At 46.7% G+C, this 20312-nt stretch overlaps 1 protein-coding gene across 2 annotated transcripts; it reads right to left on the bottom strand.

The window, feature by feature from the left end:
- Positions 1-7310: 7310 nt before the first annotated feature.
- SLC35C1 (solute carrier family 35 member C1) lies at positions 7311-17854 on the bottom strand. Of its 2 annotated transcripts, XM_069965333.1 has the most exons (3): positions 17771-17854; positions 10094-10611; positions 7311-8580 (listed from the first exon to the last, which is right to left on the bottom strand). In XM_069965333.1, the coding sequence occupies exons 2-3, from the start codon at positions 10581-10583 to the stop codon at positions 8015-8017; spliced, it is 1056 nt and encodes a 351-aa protein (XP_069821434.1). In that variant the 5' UTR covers positions 10584-10611; positions 17771-17854; the 3' UTR covers positions 7311-8014. The 2 variants fall into 2 exon arrangements, with proteins under 2 accessions (XP_069821434.1, XP_069821433.1); XM_069965332.1 differs by lacking the exon at positions 17771-17854 and having other exon boundaries at positions 10094-10619.
- Between the last annotated feature and the right edge of the window lie 2458 nt (positions 17855-20312).

The following is a 20312-nucleotide window of genomic DNA, read 5'->3' as shown; positions in this document are numbered from 1 at the left end:
CCCCTCTCCCCCCCCTTCCTTATAGATGCCCCCCTCTCCCCCCTTCCTTATAGATGCCCCCTTCTCCTCTCCCCCCCTTCCTTATAGATGCCCCCTTCTCTTCTCCCCCCTTCCTTATAGATGCCCCCTCCTCTTCTCCCCCCCCTTCTCTTCTCCCCCCTTCCTTATAGATGCCCCCTCCTCTTCTCCCCCCCTTCCTTATAGATGCCCCCTTCTCTTCTCCCCCCTTCCTTATAGATGCCCCCTCCTCTTCTCCCCCCTTCCTTATAGATGCCCCCTCCTCTTCTCCCCCCCTTCCTTATAGATGCCCCCTCCTCTTCTCCCCCCACCTTCCTTATAGATGCCCCCTTCTCTCCTCCCCCCTTCCTTATAGATGCCCATGCCCCCTTCTCTTCTCCCCTCCCCCCTTCCTTATAGATGCCCCCTCCTCTTCTCCCCCCCTTCCTTATAGATGCCCCCTTCTCCCCCCCCCCTTATAGATGCCCCCTTCTCTTCTCCCCCCTTCCTTATAGATGCCCCCTCCTCTTCTCCCCCCTTCCTTATAGATGCCCCCTCCTCTTCTCCCCCCCTTCCTTATAGATGCCCATGCCCCCTTCTCTTCTCCCCTCCCCCCTTCCTTATAGATGCCCCCTTCTCTCCTCCCCCCTTCCTTATAGATGCCCCCTTCTCCCCCCCCCCTTATAGATGCCCCCTTCTCTTCTCCCCCCTTCCTTATAGATGCCCCCTCCTCTTCTCCCCCCTTCCTTATAGATGCCCATGCCCCCTTCTCTTCTCCCCTCCCCCTTCCTTATAGATGCCCCCTCCTCTTCTCCCCCCCCCTTCCTTATAGATGCCCCCTTCTCTCCTCCCCCCTTCCTTATAGATGCCCCCTTCTCTCCTCCCCCCTTCCTTATAGATGCCCCCTTCTCCCCCCTTCCTTATAGATGCCCCCTTCTCCCCCCCCCCTTATAGATGCCCCCTTCTCTTCTCCCCCCCTTCCTTATAGATGCCCCCTTCTCCCCTCCCTTATAGATGCCCCCTTCTCTTCTCCCCCCTTCCTTATAGATGGCCCCTCCTCTTCCCCCCCCCTTCCTTATAGATGCCCATGCCCCCTTCTCTTTTCCCCTCCCCCCTTCCTTATAGATGCCCCCTCCTCTTCTCCCCCCCCCCTTCCTTATAGATGCCCCCTTCTCTCCTCCCCCCTTCCTTATAGATGCCCCCTTCTCCCCCTTCCTTATAGATGCCCCCTTCTCCCCCACCTTATAGATGCCCCCTTCTCCCCCCCCCTTATAGATGCCCCCTTCTCTTCTCCCCTCCCCCCTTCCTTATAGATGCCCCCTCCTCTTCTCCCCCCTTCCTTATAGATGCCCCCTTCTCTCCTCCCCCCTTCCTTATAGATGCCCCCTTCTCCCCCCCCCTTATAGATGCCCCCTTCTCCCCCCCCTTATAGATGCCCCCTTCTCCCCCCCCCCTTATAGATGCCCCCTTCTCCCCCCCCCTTATAGATGCCCCTTCCCCCCCCGAGAAAAGCAAGTTTAAAAAAAAGAAAAAAACTCACCTAACAACACGCTCCCCCGTCGAGCCTTTTTCCTGTCACCGCCTGTCTGATGCGCGGCTGCCGTCTGATGCAGCGTCCTAGCCCCGGCAGCGCGCGTATCATAGAGTTCTGTGTGGGCCTGTAGCCGCGACTTCCGGCACACGTCTCTGTGCCGGAAGTCGGGGCCGCAGCACAAGCCCACACAGAACTCTATGATACGCGCGCTGCCGGGGCTAGGACGCGGCATCAGACGGCAGCCGCGTATCAGACAGGGGGTGACAGGAGCGCTGTGGACCGGTCCCGTGCTCCTCCTGGCCCAGTGACTCCTTTTCCCTATGGTTGGGGAAAGGAGTCTCCGGGTCGGGAGGAGCACGGGACCGGCCCCCGGCTACAGCACCCGGGAGGCATGCTCAGCCGCCGGGTGCTGCAGGATATGTCAGCTCCAGGGGCCCGCGTCACGGGCCCCTGATGCGGCGGGGCCCCGTAGCAGCCGCTACGGCTGCTACGGCGGTAGTTCCGCCAGTGCATAAAGGCAAATGGCAGACTGGTACATGGGGGAAGAGGACCCTTCCCGCGAGGGCTTACAATCTATAAGGTAATGGGAGAGAGACAGGAGGTAAAGTGCAGCCAGTCAAGTGTAATACAGAATTATTATAGGTTGTAGCCTACTTTGAAGAGATGGGTTTTCAGTAGAGATGAGCGAACCTCGAGCATGCTCGAGTCCATCCGAACCCGATCGTTGGGCATTTGATTAGCGGTGGCTGCTGAAGTTGGATAAACCCCTAAGGCTATGTGGAAAACGTGGATATAGTCATTGGCTGTATCCATGTTTTCCAGACAACCTTAGGGCTTTATCCAACTTCAGCAGCCACCGCTAATCAAATGCCGAACGTTCGGGTTCGTATGGACTCGAGCATGCTCCAGGTTCGCACATCTCTAGTTTTCAGGTTACTTTTGAAGGACTTGATGGTGGATGAGAGACGGATGTGTCGGGGTAGTGAGTTCCAGAGTATGGGGAAGGCTCGGGCAAAGTCTTGGAGGCAGTTGTGCGAGGTACGAACAAGGGGGGAGCGCAGACGGAGGTCACTGGAGGATCGAAGGTTGCTTGAGGGACGGTAGCGGGATATCAGGTCAGAGATGTACGGAGGGGATAGGTTTTGGATGGCCTTGTACGTCATGGTCAACTATTTAAAGTGAATACTCCCCCGACAATTTAACCTAGCAAAGCCCCTGCTGATAAGTACTGGAAGATGTGAGATTTTAAGAATAGTAAATTACAGATCTATATAACTTTATGACATCAGTTGATTTGAAAAAAAAAAAAATTAAAAAAAAATCTCTGGAGTACCCCTTTAAGTGCCATTCACTTCACTGGAACTGAGTTGGTGAACACAGTCATGCTCGCTCTGGAAGAAAGTGCTTATGTTTTTCTAACACTGAATAACTTATTTAAGAACTTTGCACCTCACTGTATTTTGCATGGTCATAAATTGACATTTTATAAGGATGTGCCCTTGGGCGGACTACCCGCCCTTGGAGTCAACATTATAAAGCTTTATATGATATTTCCAGCCGCTCATTGAAAACCAAAGCAATATCCCAACCACAACTCTCTGTACTTTGCCCTTCCATCTTTTATTTTAAAATAGCATGCATCTTTAATCTGAATGGCAGCCTTCATATTTCACAGAAAATTCCTCTATAGTTGCCAGTGAGGGGATATTGGCAATAAGCAGATAACAGTGTCCCCCTGCTAAGACCCCCAGTGATGAGCTGTAATCTTTGGAGGAACCTGGTAGACCTAAATAGGCACTGCCATTGCAACAACTGTTGCATAGTAAATAGCGAATATAAGAAACCTTGTAATATACCTTATCAGACAATATGTAATATACCTTATCAGACAATACATAATATACCTTATCTCCTGTTATCAAGCATCTCCCCTACACCCGGATACATTGTCATTAGAGATGAGCGCAACTAGAGCATACTCACTTCCACTCCTTTGGCTTTTGAATACCAGTGGCTGAAGAAACATGGATACAGCCATAGGTTTTCCCAGGGGGGGTGCTGCTCCTCATCTACACAGCTTATACAGATATCTATAAGCATGTTGATATGTACAGACCTGCTGATAGTTTCCCTTTAAATTTTACACCAAACACAGCCACACAGCCTACTGTACGTGAATGCATCACCTAATAACAAGGGCTTTAGACGTCTTGTGACCACATAATAGCCGCCTCTTCGGAAACCAGTCACTGCAACAACAAAGGCTTTTTTCCATGGCTGGATCAGAGAGGATTTTATTGTCCGATTCACATGACAGGTCCAGTGATTCATGAGCTTGTGAAACCAGCACAGGCTCCGGCAAGGCTTTCAAATGGGGTTTCAATGTCACTTTGTAGAAATCAATAAATTTCAATAGTACAAGCGATTTTAAGAAATTCTGTAATAGTTTTTTTTTTTAAGCAAAAGAGTTTCCTTTCAAACTCAAGCGGTTCCTCCCCCCCCCCAATCACTACAGAAGCAAGATTTCCATGTCCATTATGCTCTATAGAGAGGTGAGGGGATGAGTGATCATGGAGAGGAGAAAAGGCAGCCCTGCAAAACAGTACATCCTGCACTCTTCTCTCACCAAGCTCCCAGATAAGCACTGACCTTTCTGACCTCTGAATCTAGTGTACTATGTGCCCAGATAGTCTGCAAACTGTACAGCTGCTTGTCTCCTCTTCCCACACACTAATGCCCCCAGCCCCTCCCCCCTCTTTAGGTTATAATGGGACTCGAAAACCTGTCTTCACTTGCTTCTCTGTAATGAAAACAGCTTTGCCTGATAATGAGCACACAAGTGTGTGTGTGTGTGTGTGTGTGTGTGTGTGTGTGTGTGTGTGAAAACTGCTTTTTGAGTACAGAAAGAAGCTTTTTGCCTAATAACACCTATTATAGTTTCTTAAAATCGCTTGTACTAAAAAAATAAAATAAAAAAAAATTAAATGACAGCTACACTTTAAATGTAGAGGAGCTTCTGAGGTAAAAAGATACCTGCTGCCCCCCCCCCCCTGGAAATGGAACTGTGTAGGTATGGATGGGTATCTGGAAAAATTATAGAATCCAGTAGTAACAGCATAGGTCACAGAGGTCAAACTCACAGCCCTCCAGCTGTTGTAAAAACTACAATTCCCATCATGCTTGGACAACTAAGGCTGGAGGGTGGCAAGTTGGACACCCCTGGTATAAAGGATTCTTCAATGTTACTCAACTTGCCCGAAAATATTATTGAGACCTCAGTGAGATCCACTAAGGGTATGTTCACACAGAGTAAAACAGGCAGAATTCCGCAGCAGAATCTCACCTGTCTCAGTGTGCCATAGCCCGTCTATGGGAGAGGGTGCACTCCTCCGCAGCCGCCGCTCTCCGCTCAAAGAAGTGACATGTCCCTTCTTTGAGTGGAGAGCGGCGGCAGCAGCGGAGGAGTACACGCTCTCTCATTCACTCACATCAGGACACTGAGCACAGCGGGATAATTCCGCCATATACCCTAACAGTTAAACAGCGGGCACAGCCGGCTTTACACACCCACTCAACCTGTCATCCATTAACAAATAGCACAAGCTCCTATTACAGTAATGGGGATAGAAAAAAAGCTACAAAAGCAGAAAATAATCAGATTTTATTACATATTATAAAAGTGCCTTAATAACAGGAAGGTAAAGCAGAGCGGACACACCACATCCCGATTCATGTCACTGCAAAGCGTCAAGGCCAATCTGGAATGTCAGGAGCGAGTGCGGATGTATGTGTCATAAAGGCAAAGACTGGTGTAAGGTGCTCCTCAACCTGCTGCAGGTGAAGTGTGCTGTGACCAGCAGAGGGTCGCGCCATTTTTTATTCGCTTCAGACTTGGCATGGTAGGACGGAAGAGAGGGTGGCAGAGGTTTTGTGTTTGGTATTTTTAAGGCTGGGGCCCCAGTGTGTGGAGTTTTGCAGTGCACTGGAGTCATGGCCTAAATCAGGAGGTGCCTCCAGCTGTTGTAAAACTACAATACCCATCATGCCTAGACATTCAAAGCTAAGCATGATGGGAAGTGTAGTCTTGCAGCTGAAGGCCTGTTTTAAACAATAGGAAAACATTAAAGGGGGTCAGAAAGTTATCTAGATTTTTAATTTACTTCTATTAAAAAAATCTCAAGTCTCCCCATACTTATTATATGCTGCATGTCCTGCAGGAAGTGATGTTTTATTTTCAGTCTGACACAGTGCTCTCTGATGACATCTCTGGCCGAGACAGGAACTGTCCAGAGTAGGAGAGGCTTTCTATGGGGATTCATAGGAAACAGAGACATAGTTCCTGTCTTGGCCAGAGATGTCAGCAGAGAGACTGAAAATAAGACAACATTTCCTGCAGGACATATAGTACATGATAAGTATGGTAAGGCTGGAGATTTTTTTTTAATACAAGTAAATTACAAATATATAGCTTTCAGATATCAGTTGATTTGAAAGAAAAAGATTTTTGCTGGACAACCCCTTTAAGGTGGTATAACCAAGCCTCAATGAAAGGGGTAATCCCATCTCCTGCACAGCACCACCCGTACAGGGAACTGCAGCCAACCCCATTCCAGCTACCTGCAAAGATGAAGGCCGTGGAGACACTAACCCCCAATGAATACGCTATCCTTATAACAATATTGCAAAATCTGCCATATCAGGCCTAAAAGTGACAGAACTGACAGAAGGACAGCCTTATAGCCCATAGCAACCAACCACAGGTCACTTATTTTCTACCCATGAAGAAAGAGCCCTGCCCACAGCAGCCAATCAGATCACAGCTTTCATTATTAAACCTGCTCTGCATAAAAGCTGGAATCTGATTGGTTGCCATGGGCAACACCACCGCCACCACCACCACAGACCCCATTATAATAGTCATTCACATGTGGACAAACAATACAAATAAAGTTTTATACAAATAGGACCGTTACAAAACATGATCACATTCTTTTTGGTTTTCTTGGTAAAAACAACAGTGAGCGGAAGATTCCGGGTTATTGTAAACATAATACAGAGGATTCACTTCACCCAGTACCCATGTAACAGCGTCTCATCCTCCTCGGTCAAGATAATGAGTGTTCTATTAGGGTATGTTCATACGCTGCAGATTTTTTAAGTTATTTGGGATAATCTGCAGTTTATTCTCCACATTTATATCTATTTATTGGAAAGACAGGCAATATGGCTTCCATATTGGAAGAGATGTCAGCCATCTTTTCCAAACTCCTGGCTAAGTATACAGCTATATATATCTCACTCTATAGGAAAAAATATTCTTAGAAAAACTTTTCTTCTGTGATATAGTGCAGAAAAGGGGAAACTTGGCTCTCCACCTGTTGCAAAACTACAATCCCCATCAACCCTGGACAGCCAAAGCTTTAGCTTATACCAGGGAATGGGGAACATTCAGCCCCCCAGCTGTTGCCAAACTACAATTCCCATCATGCCTGGACAGCCGAAGGCTGTCCAGGCATGATGGGAGTTGTAGTTTTGCAACAGCTGGAGGGCCGAAGGTTCCCCATCCCTGGCTTATACCTTTAGGTTGGGTCACAGTGCCAGTAAGGGTTGTCATAGGGCCAGATTGGTTATCTCTCAGCCTTTCCAGAAACTGCTTATTTCTTATTACAAACTGACAGAGGATTATATAAACCTTTGATTTCACTTTGGGTTGTACATCCACAAAACAGCGCCACACCTATCCACAGGTTGGTCATGGTATTGCTGCTCATATTCATGGTATTGCTGCTCATATTCATTCTCTATTCAATTGAGCCGAGTTGCAATACCAGAAGCAATCTGTATGGTGCAGTTTCAGGAAGATGCCATGACAAAACCATCCATTACTTGTTTTCTATGACTCCCCAGCTGTTGGGTGTCTGGGCATGCTGGGAGTTGTAGTTTTGCTAGAGCCGGAGAGTCACGGGTAGGAGAATATCCCAGTGGTCTTGCCCTTAGCTGCAGTATCTGGTATAACCCAGCTTTTCCATGACCCCTGAACAGCAAATATATGCATAACTACAGGACTAGGCTAAATTACCATTCAGGACTCTTGGAAAGCAGGGTGCTAACTTCTGCTGGAGCAGTGAGAGCTGCCATATTGGTTGTAACCTATATAACCAAGAAACAGGTTTTTCATATTCTGTAAGGGTACGTTCACACTTACTGGATCCGCAGCAGATTTAATTTAAATAACTGAACACAGCATCAAATCTGCTGCGGATCCTGTAGGTGTGAACGCACCCTAAAGGGGAAACATTCTTCATCAGTGTGAACCGCAATATTCTGCATGATGACTGCCACATGTATAACAAGGGATTTCTCTTCATTGTGCCGTCACATAGAAAGTTCCAGCTCAGGATGACGGGGAGGAGACTGGGCAAGGATAAACTGGCACGGCCTATCCACACCAATCTGATTGGGCATTGTCTGTATGAATGGGCATCACACCCCTGAGGAGCTCTTCTCCTCGTTGCTACCAGTCTGCACATTCTGATCTTGTGTCTTCTTCATTTCCATCCCCTTCACCCACGTATAGCAGAAGGAGCCCCCCAGCACCATGGCATTGCTTGTCCACCACAAGAAACTCTTACTCTGTTGGTAGTATGAGACAGCAATAACGGTTTGGGCGCAAGCCTTGGCGGTGCCAGAGATGTTATGGGTGAGAGGACTGGTGAATTTAATCTGCATCCCAGTCACGTAACCTATAGCGAAGCCAAAAACGCCCCCTAAGGTCATCATGCCCCAGAAGTAGGAGGTGTCAAGTTTGTCAAAGGCACTGAGGGTGCTCAACTCCCCAAATACGAGCAGGAGGGGTAAGAAGAGGATGCACGCGTTCACGTTATTGTAGAACGTCAGGCGCCAGATGCTGCCGTCCACAGCGGGAAGGACCTTCTTGGTGTAAATGGCGTTCAGTGACACGCATAGACTAGCCAGGACGCCAAAGAATATGCCGGCCCAGGACAAGGTGCCCTCTGCGCCCTCTTGGTCTATGCCCAGCCAGAAGCCACCTGTGGGGGAAACGCAAAAATAGCAGAAATTAAAAATATCATCAAGGGTAAATATTCTGTTAAATACTCAGCTTTCCCAGACTCCTGAGCTGTGCCATGTGGTTAGTGGAGACAAGTACACTGGAGCAGAATGGAGCAATGCATGTAACCCCATTCTACAGATTACTAGGGTCCCCATGAACACGCTTCTACTCTAGCCACAGGAGTCACACCTGTGAGCCTAAGGTTATACCCACCTGTCCTGGTGCCCCCGCAGCACCACTGCTCACAGTCACCTGTTGGTCTCCTTTATCTCCCGATCCTATGATGTCACAGGCCGGTCAGCCAGCCGGTGACTCAGGCAGAAAACCTCTACAGTCACAGACTAGCCGAGCGGGTAGACCCTGTGGTGTGGTGATGACACATGAATAAGGAGATACAGAAGACTGGAGGGTGACCGTGAGCGCTGGCACCAGGACAGGAGAGTATCACTTGTTGTGTTCCCCCCCACCCTCTGCCCTTTTTTTAAACATTTATATTTGCCTGGAGTACCCCTTCAAAAGGCCACTTTCTTCCAGAGACCACACCACTCTTGTCTTCAGTTTGGGTGGAGTTTTGTAACTCAGTTCCACTGAAGTGAATGGAGCTTAATTGCAAACCGCACCTGACCTGGAGACAAGAGTGATGCTGTCTCTGGAAGAAAGCGGCCATGCTTTTGTAGCGCTGGATAACTCCTTTAAAGGGGTTATCCAGCGCTACAAAAACATGGCCACTTTCCCCCTACTGTTGTCTCCAGTTTGGGTGGGGTTTTGAAACTCAGTTCCATTGAAGTAAATGGAGCTTAATTGCAAACCGCTCCTGAACTGGAGACAACAGTAGGGGGAAAAGTGGCCATGTTTTTGTAGCGCTGGATAACCCCTTTAACTCAATGACTCCATAATAAACTGCAATCAAGTAGTCTAAAGCATGTCATTTTCCACTTCATGTCTGAGACCACTGCTTGCTGTCAGTGAATAGAAATGTTGCAGAGACCTAAGGACACAGTCACAATGATGGAGTAGTTGATGCAGTTTTGAGCAGTACTAAGCCTGCTTTCAGACCGCACTTACACTTCGTGCTGATACACTGTAACAAACAATCAGCAGCAGAGTAGAATCTGTATGGAGATCACAGGGGATGATCTACACTGGATCCACTCATCGCATATCTCAAAGTGACTGTGTATAATTCAAATCAGTGATCCCCAACCTGTTGCTCTTCGGCTGTTGCCAAACTACATCTCCCAGCATGCCCTTCAGCCTTTAATCATGGGAATTGTTGTTTCGGAACATCTGTAAAAGTTTAGCAACACTGTACCCTGCCCATGGCATGATGGGAGTTGTAGTCTGGTAACAGCTGGAGAGCGGCGGGTTGGGGAACACCAATACTGACCGCAAGCGGAGACCTGAAAAGTTTCAAAACTTGTCCTGATATAAAACTGGAAAATCCCTTTAAGGGCAATGTATAAGATACCCCGGAGAGCGGCAGGTCTTACCCAGGATGACCCCGCAGGACATGAGCGCATACAATGAGGTGGTCTGTTTCAGCAGGACGTAGGACAGGAGCACATTGAAGACGGTGCTGAGGCAGCGGCCCACCGTGTAGAAGGCCACGCCGAGGTACTTGAGGCACAGGTTGTTGAAGGTGATCATACCGATGAAGACCAGCGACAGGGGGAGCACGCTGCGCAGGACCTTCAGGTCAAATCGGACGGATGGGAACTCCATCATGTCTCTGGGGACCACCAGGGAGAGCAGGCTGAGGGTCTTACACAGCACCACCGTGACCAGGCACTGGTAGAAGGTGACGAAGAGCGGGGCGTCCAGCTTCAGGGAGGGGCTGTCCAGCAGGTACTTGTTCAGGAACACCATAGTGATGGAGATGAACCAGTAGAGCATGACCACTAGAGCAATCTTCACAGCCCTCACCAGGAAGGGCTCCCTGCCTCCCTCCTTGTCCACGTCTCCATCTCCGGACAGCGCCATCCTCAGGATCCCCGAGCGCTTCAGAGCCCTGTGCATGGTGAACAAAGGTCAGGGAAGAAGAGCATGAGAGAGCGCCCCAAGCAATGACAGCGCCAGAGAGGACACAGTGTAGAGAGCCCTCACCGCTCCGCCCCCGCCAACCTGGGCTGATGATGATGCTGCTGCTGCCCGTCTCTTAGCTACACGGACCCGCCCGCAGCGGCCGCTCTGACACTTCCGGTATGGCGCCTGCTGATGACGTCAGCTGAGTGCAGCTGTCGCCGGTCTGGAGCGGAGCGGCCATAGTTATGGTTGGACAAGAGGGGAGGGGCGTTCTGTGTCGTGGTAAGTGATATAAATAGTGCCAGAGGTGCATCTATAAATAGTGCTGGGAGTGAATCTATACATAGTGCTAAAGGTGCAGCTATGAATAGTGCCAAGAGTGAACCTATACATAGTGCCAGCGAGAGGGTGCAACCTTAATAGTGCCAGGAGTGAACCTATATATAGTGCTAAAGGTGCATCTATAAACAGTGCCAGGAGTGAACCTACATAGTGCCAGAGAGAGTGTGCTACCTTAGTGCCAGGAGTGGACCTATAAATAGTGCCAGAGTGCTACCTTAACAGTGCTAGGAGTGCCTCTATGCATAGTGCCAGCTACCTTAAAGGGGTTATCCAGTGCCACAAAAACATGGCCACTTTCTTACAGAGACAACACCACTCTTGTCTCCAGTAAAATTAAGCAGCAAAACAGCGCCCTAGCTGGAGACAAGAGTAGTGCTGTCTCTGGAAGAAAGTGGCCATGTTTTTTGTAGCGCTGGATAACCCCTTTAACAGTGCCAGGAGTGGACCTATACATAGTGCCAGAGAGAGGTCGCTACATTAATAGTGTCAGGAGTGAACCTATACATTGTGTCAGAGTGCTACCTTAACAGTGCTCGGAGTGCCTCCATGCATACTGCCAGAGAGAGAGAGAGCTACCTTAACATTGACAGGAGTGGACCTATACATAGTGCCAGAGAGAGGTCGCTACATTAATAGTGCCAGGAGTGGACCTATACATAGTGCCAGCGAGAGGGTGCTATCTTAATAGTGCCAGGAGTGAAACTATACATAGTACCAGAGAGAGAGTACTACATTAATAGTACTAGGAGTGAAACTATACATAGTGCAAGAGAAAGAGAGAGAGCTACCTTAACATTGCCAGGAGTGGACCTATACATAGTGCCAGCGAGAGGGTGCTACCTTAATAGTGCCAGGAGTGAAACTATACATAGTACCAGAGAGAGAGTACTACATTAATAGTACTAGGAGTGAAACTATACATAGTGCAAGAGAAAGAGAGAGAGCTACCTTAACATTGACAGGAGTGGACCTATACATAGTGCCAGAGAGAGGTCGCTACATTAATAGTGACAGGAGTGGACCTATACATAGTGCCAGCGAGAGGGTGCTACCTTAATAGTGCCAGGAGTGAAACTATACATAGTACCAGAGAGAGAGTACTACATTAATAGTACTAGGAGTGAAACTATACATAGTGCAAGAGAAAGAGAGAGAGCTACCTTAACATTGCCAGGAGTGGACCTATACATAGTGCCAGCGAGAGGGTGCTACCTTAATAGTGCCAGGAGTGAAACTATACATAGTACCAGAGAGAGAGTACTACATTAATAGTACTAGGAGTGAAACTATACATAGTGCAAGAGAAAGAGAGAGTGCTACCTTAACAGTGCTAGGAGTGCCTCTATGCATAGTGCAAGAGAAAGAGAGAGACCCATAAACAGTGCCTGAAGTGCACCTAAAAGTAGTGTGACCTTACAGGTGCATAACTAAGCACAGACATAGTGCCAGCCAGAGGGTACATCACTAGTAGTAATAGGGTAATATTATATTATAGTCCCCCGGCTGTCAGGGCATGCTAATTTCACATTATGTAAAAATGACGGCCATTGTTATGAAAGGTGGACGTTATTTTTACATAGTGTGAACCTTGCCTAAGAGTTGTAGTTTTGCCAAGGATTGGAGAGTACAGATACATAAAGCCTATATATAGGAACCATACTAAACTGCATAAAACTTTGGGCAACTTGGTGCACATATTGATCAGATGGGACCTACACCATACAGACTCTTCTCTCCTGGGCCTAGGACCCAGAAAGGAATGTAGGGTAGCCAGGACCCAGCTATGTTCTGCTCTGATTAAAGGGGTTATCCAGCGCTACAAAAACATGGCCACTTTTCCCCCTATTGTTGTCTCTAGTTTAGGTGCAATTAAGCTTATTTCTTATTATTACTTCAATGGAACTGAGTTCCAAACCCCACCCAATCTGAAGACAAGAGAGGGGAAAAAGTGGCCAAGTTTTTGTAGCACTGGTTAACCCCTTTAATTGCAAACTACACCTGAACTAGAGACAAGAGAGGGGGAAAAGTGGCCATGTTTTTGTAGCACTGGATAACCCCTTTAAAACCAGCCCTAGCCAGATGGGAGTAGGAGTGCACAACCAAATTGGAGGCAGACATACCCCAATATATAGAGTGAGACATAGATCAGAACAAAAAAAAAAAAAAAACTCTCACCATCCCGTTCTCCATGAATAACTACATTGAAAATGTTTGGTAACCTTTTTGAAAAATCTTCTTAGGCTGGGTTCACACTAAGTTTTTTGCAATCCATTTTTTCATGTTTTTTTTTGCAAAAATCGGGAGAAAAACGGATGGAAAAAACGGATGCATATGTGCGCATCCGTTTTGATCCGTTTTTCCATTGTATTCCATTATAAAAAAAAACGGATCGAAACGGATTTTTTTTTTTAACGTACACAAAATCATAGTCAGTTTTTGTATCCGTTAAAAAAAACTGATCCGTTTTGATCCTTTTTTTATATTGGAATTCAATGTAGAAACGGATAAAAACGGATGCACACAAAATGCATCTCTTTTTTTCCATCCGTTTGTTCCAAAAAACGGATTGCAAAAACGTAGTGTTGAGATGGATGGATGATGGATGATAGCATGGCGGCAGCTATACATGATCCACCTGGGCCAGAGAGTTGGCTATACAGCTGCCTGGTAAACATTGGGCAACTAAAAAAGTGCAACTAAAAGCATCAGTCTATAGTCACACATGATATTCTGCGGTTTATTTTGGCATGCTTCCAGCTGCTGACAATGGGCAGTAACTTGCATGGAGTAAATGCTGGTTATTTAACCCTTTAGCTGTCAATTCTGTGGCATCTAGATTGTTAGAAGCCGCATCAGGGGATTGTCCCAGGACCAATCTGCTCCATGTGACACAATAGACAATCATGGTAGTCCAAGGCTTTCCCAAAGCCTCCATGACTGCCGGGCCAGATCTACTACTACAACCATTGGCAGGCTGTACTAGAAGATTGCCAATTGTAAGAAGTATTATGTATATATAAATATATATCTAGAATAAAGATAATATACACACACACACATATATATATATATATATGTACACATACACACACCACCTTCTTACTGGGTCTAGATTCGAGGTTGGACCCGTAAACGAAATACAAGAGCGAGTGTAAAGTAAATCACATATTGTCAGAGTGGAATTTTGCCTTTAGGCCCCGTTCACACTGAGCAAAAACAGCGGAATCATGCGCCCTCCCATCCACTCACTGCAATACAAATATACAATACAATGCAAACAATCAACATTACACTAGCCACAACTAAAATATTACATCAATCTTGACAACATGAATTACTATCATAGTTACCACACTATGAACCCTTACACCTACAGGTCTTCCATCATCTCCAGCTCCTTCTTCCTGTGACCTCCTCCCTCGCTCCTGAGCCATGTTTGGACCAATATTTATACCATCAGGCCCATTGTTTCCCCCTATTCTCGCAGACGCCCCGTCTCCACTTGGTTGTCCCAGAACCCTTTGATCATTGCAGGGACAGTTGATATCACATTGCTATCTTGTACCTGTAAACACTCTACCTGTGACACCAAGTGACCATGTGATGCAAGAATCTGGACAAACAATGGGGATTTAGCATGCGTAGACATGCAACAATATATATATACACAGATGTAGCCTGTGTTAACTTGATCACAATGACGCACTTACCATAGCTCCCTGATACAATTGTTAACCCTGGCTACATCTGTAGCCCTCCATCATAATTCCAATAAATTGATACCTTATATTATATATTTAATAGGTCCTGCTATAAGATATTCTCTTTATAAGGTCCATCTCTTAGAGAATCTCACAGTTCACTGTAATACATATGTATTGCAGTGTGCTGTATAAATGATCAAGAGAATGCAGAGTAACGTCCCCTAGGCAGGGTAAAAAAAAAAGTTATTCAAATGTATAAAAAAAGTAAACTCCAAAAAAGAAACAAATTTGATTAAAATATCAGAAACAGAACCTACAAAAGTTGACAATTTTATTTTTTCAATGTCACCCACTGCTTTTTTTTAAAGTAAATTTTGTGGTAACATTTTAAGGGTGTCATCAAAAAGTACAATTGGTCCAGTTAACGAGCTAACCCTTCTATTGGAAATGCAAAAAAAAAAAAAATGACTGGGTCACATTTTAGGGTTAAATACACCAGAATGGGTCACTTATTCCGAATATATTGCAAGTAATGGTGCGTTTACACAAAGAATCCAAAGCCAGGAATGGATAAAAAAAGAGAAGAAATCTCAGTCTTTTCTTTATCACCTGTTCCCTGTTTATAGTCTGTTCCTGGCTTTGGCTTCAGAAATCTGTCTGATCAATCTCTCTGTGTAAATGCACCATTAGGGTATAAACCCACACACCGTATAAGCAGCGTATTTACTGCTGCGATACGCAGCAAATACGCAGCAAACACGCAGCAAATACGCAGCAAAAACGCAGCAGATTAGATCTAAATAACTGAACACAGCATCAAATCTGTACCAAAAAATCTGCTGCGTATTTGCTGCGTATTTGCTGCGTGTTTGCTGCGTATTTGTTGCGTATCTGCTGTGTATACGGTGTGTGGGTTTGTACCCATAGGGTACAAACACACACAGCAGATACGCAGCAGATACGCAGCAGATTTGATGCTGTGTTCAGTTATTTAGATCTAATCTGCTGCGTATCTGCTGCGTATCGCAGCAGTAAATACGCAGCGTGTATGCCGTGTGTGTTTGTACCCTTAGGGTACAAACACACACGGCTTATACACTGCGTATTTACTGCTGCGATACGCAGCAGATTAGATCTAAATAACTGAACACAGTATCAAATCTGCTGCGTATCTGCTGTGTGTGTTTGTACCCTGACTTGCAATTTAATTGGAATAAGTGGCCCATTCTGGTGTATTTAACCCTACAATGACCCAGTCATTTTTTTTTTTTTTGCATTTCCAATAGAAGGGGTTGTTATTTTGCGGGATCAATTGTACTTTGTGATGACACCCTTAAAGGGGTTATCCAGCACTACAAAAACATGGCCACTTTTGCCCCACTCTTGTCTCCAGGTAAGGTGCGGTTTGCAATTAAGCTCCATTTGCTTCAATGGAACTGAGTTTCAAACCCCACCCAATCTGGAGACAAGAGTGGGGCAAAAATGGCCATGTTTTTGTAGCGCTGGATAACCCCCTTTAATGTTACTACAAAATTTACTTTAAAAAAAAAAACAAACAAACAAAAAAAAACCACTAACACAGCCCAGTCCATCAACATAATCAGCAGACGTCTGTAGCCAGTTTCTGAACTATATCCCCCGCACCTTCATTAATCCCTATGATGCTGTGAGTTCTGGTGATTAGACCCCCAGGGCTTTCAGAAATACGTCCGCATTATGTCCGTCTGTAACTGCCCTAGCACTATGCATCCACATCAGCCTCTGTTTTGGCAGCAGCTTCTATATGTTATAGCCAACACCTGCTAATCCTTATAAAGACTTTACAAATATATAGTAAACCCATCATAAACCCAGAATTTGGCAACTTATAGAAGCCCATCTGCTCATAGAGGTACTGACCTCTGCTAGTACGAATCCGTCCGAGCATATAATGGAGCCTAAGTGACAGGTGGAGATTCAGGTGGGAGAGTGGGGGAGCAAGCGACAGATTCCTTGAGAATTACCCTGTGTGCATATGCCCTAAGCCAGGAACAGACTATACACAAAGAACAGGTCATACAGGAAAGACTGAGATTTCTCCACTTTGCAAATCCATTTCAGGCTTTGGCTTCCAAAATCTGTCATATAAATCTCTCTGTGTAAACGCACTATTATTAGCATGCTGTCTCGATTACCGACCACCCCTCTGCTGTGAAAAAAAGTGATCTGATTGGTGTATATACAGTTATTATGTACAGATAGGGGAGATTTATCAAACATGGTGTAAAGTGAGACTGGCTCAGTTGCCCCTAGCAACCAATCAGATTCCACTTTTCATTCCTCACAGACTCTTTGGAAAATGAAAGGTGGAATCTGATTGGTTGCTAGGGGCAACTGAGCCAGTTTCACTTTACACCATGTTTGATAAATCTCTCCCATAGTGTATATATACTACATAATATATATACATATGTATACTATAGCTATAGATACCATCCAGACTGTTGTTTTTAGAGCAGAGTGGTGGTCGGTAACCTAGACAACATGCTGCCATCAATGAGGGTAGGTTCACACTACGGAATTCACACGGATAAGTTCCCTTATTTCATCATTTGAACCCGTTCGCGGTGGCGCGTCTATCCGCCGGTGCCATAGACACCATTCTATGATCGTGCAGAATCTGGATTTCGCCAAAAGAACCGACCTGTCAATTCTTTCGGAATCGGCCCGCCCATAGAATGGTGTCTATGGAGCTGGCGGAAAGGCTCACAGCTGCGAGCGGGTACTAGCGATGGAATCTATCTGTGCGGATTCCATAATGTGAACCTACCCTTAGAGGGAAAGAGCAGGAGAAGGATACAAGTTTGCTAATAATTGTTTCTATAAAGTCCTACAAGTATAACTATATTAGCTGAGATGGGAATACCTCTTAAAGGATATATCACTATGTAGACCCTGTGACATTACAAGAAAACGTATCAAAGTCACCAAGAGGCATGTAAGCGTCCTCAGCCGCAAGACTCTGGTACTTGCCCTCTTATACCACTAAAAAGTCCTTAAAGTTTGGAGAAGTATGTTGTAAGATACATCTATAGGCCCATCACTCAGTGCCCCTCATACCTGTAATACGGTGGTGGATCTGCAGCAGGTGTACCCCCCTCTGGTGACTGGCAGCACTCCTTTTCCTCACCTGCAACGTCACACCAGGAACAGATGCAGAAAGTGCAGTCAGGCCCCTCCCTGCACTGTGTGCCGTTTAGTTCCTTGTCACAGTCCTCAGCCTGGTGAACAGGTCCATCCGGTGACACATGGACAGGTCTATGTATAGCAGCACAGCACACCCGACAACGCTCCCTCCCCACTCATTCATCTCTATGCAAAGTCTACCCTATCACTATATGCTGGAATTGGCTATAGGAAAAAATACTGGAAGCAAACTGTGCAAAATATTAAGAATGGAGGAGAAAATGTATCAGAGGACTTTCAACTGTAAAGAACTGTTATATATATATATGTATATATATATATATATATATATATATATATATATATATATATACACATGCATTGTGGACGGGACAGGACTGCCTTCTATTTACACACTCACTGATACTTGCTCATAGCGTACAGATTAAAGGGCTATTCTGGTGAATATCTTTTTCTTTCAAATGAGCTGGTTTAATATCGTTATATAGATTTGTAATTTACTTCGATTTAAAAATCTCCAGTCTTCCAGTACTTATCAGCTGCTGGATGTCCTGCAGGAAGTGGTGTTTTCTTTTCAGTCTGACACAGTGCTCTCAGCTGCCACCTTTGTCCGAGACAGGAAGTGTACAGAGCAGGAGAGGTTTTTTATGGGGATTTGCTACTGCTCTGGACATTTCCTGTCTCGGACAGAGGTGGCAGCAGAGAGCACTCTCTCAGACTGGAAAGAATCCACCACTTTCTGCATGACATACAGCAGCTGGTAGGTACTGGAGATTTTTAAATAGATGTAATTTACTAATCAATATAACTTTCTGAAACCAGTTGATTTGAAAGAAAAAAAAAATAGCTGTCGTACCCCTATAAGGACATGTTCACACAGGGGAAAGCAGGGCTGATCTTACAGTTATAAAAGGGATTCCTATCTTAGGCCCCATTCACACGTCCGTGTCAGTTTTTACTGTCAGGAAATCCTGATCAGGAGGCCTTAAATGTCATCAGGAAAGTATCAGGATTTCCTGACAGTAATCCGTTTTTACCTTCAGGAAACCATCAGGAAAAACCTTCAGGATTTCCTGATGAGAAGAAAAATAGGACATGTATTTCTGCAAACTGGATGGTCACAGCTTGCAGAATTACAACTCCCATCATGCTTGGCTGACAGTTCATGATGGAAGTTGTACTTCTGCAGTCTGTGGTCACAGGCCGAGTGGCCGCCGGGGGTACCTGCAGACAAGGCGGCGGACGAAGAGGCAGCAGGAGGCCGGGGCAGAGGCGGAAGGTGGTCCGGGTGAGTGGAACTCCGGACGCTTTCCTGATGTGCATCAGGAAAGCGTCCGGGGCCCAGGCGCTCCCATAGACTCCTATGGGGGCGTCCGGGCCGGATTTCCGGACGAAAATAGGATCGGTTGTAAGGCCCCCTTCACATGTCCGGAAAAACCACCCGGATTTCCTATCAGGAAATCCGGACAGATTTCCGGACGCATAGACTTTCATTGGACACGGACACCCTTCCGGAATTTTCCGGAAGGGTGTCCGTTCCGGAAAATAGGACCGGATTTTTTAGAACCGGTCCTATTTTCGTCGGGAAATCCGGCCCGGACGCCCCCATAGGAGTCTATGGGAGCGCCTGGGCCCCGGACGCTTTCCTGATGCACATCAGGAAAGCGTCCGGAGTTCCACTCACCCGGACCACCTTCCGCCTCTGCCCCGGCCTCCTGCTGCCTCTTCGTCTGCCGCCTTGTCTGCAGGTACCCCCCGCGGCCACTCGCGGCACCCCCCCGCGGCCACTCGCGGCACCCCCGCACCCCCCCCGCGGCCACTCGTGGCACCCCGGCACACCCCCCCCCCCGCGGCCACTCGCGGCACCCCCGCAGCCCCCCCCTTCCCGCGCCCACTCGCGGCACCCACGCACCCCCCCCCCCGGCGGCCAGGAGACCAGGACAGGTGAGATTAAAACTCCCATCATGCCCTGCTGACAGGCCATGATGGGAGTTGTACTTCTGCAGCCTGTGGCCATCCAGGTTGCAGAAGTACAACTCCCATCATGCCCTGCTGACAAGTCATGATGGGAGTTGTACTTCTGCAGCCTGTGGCCATACAGGTTGCAGAAGTACAACTCCAAACATGCCTTGCTGACAGGTCATGATGGGAGTTGTACTTCTGCAGCCTGTGGCCATCCAGGTTGCAGAAGTACAACTCCCATCATGTCCTGCAACCTGGGTGACCACAGACTGCAGAAGTACAACTTCCATCATGACCTGTCAGCCAAGCATGATGGGAGTTGTAATTCTGCAAGCTGTGACCATCCAGTTTGCAGAAATACATGTCCTATTTTTCTTCTCATCAGGAAATCCTGAAGGTTTTTCCTGATGGTTTCCTGATGGTTTCCTGAAGGTAAAAACGGATTACTGTCAGGAAATCCTGATACTTTCCTGATGACATTTAAGGCCTCCTG

Source organism: Dendropsophus ebraccatus, chromosome 4, assembly GCF_027789765.1.
Source record: "Dendropsophus ebraccatus isolate aDenEbr1 chromosome 4, aDenEbr1.pat, whole genome shotgun sequence".
NCBI lineage: Eukaryota > Metazoa > Chordata > Amphibia > Anura > Hylidae > Dendropsophus > Dendropsophus ebraccatus.
The sequence above is the reverse complement of the archived record's forward strand: the minus strand, read 5'-3'. Positions and strand labels throughout refer to the sequence as shown.

Bases quoted from the DNA above. Each gene is read 5' to 3' on its own strand.
- SLC35C1 (XM_069965332.1), bottom strand. From the start codon at position 10,619: ATGCACAGGGCTCTGAAGCGCTCGGGGATCCTGAGGATGGCGCTGTCC. The intron at 8,581-10,093 runs GTAAGACCTGCC...TTTCCCCCACAG, and splicing joins GTCCTGCGGGGTCATCCTGG to GTGGCTTCTGGCTGGGCATA.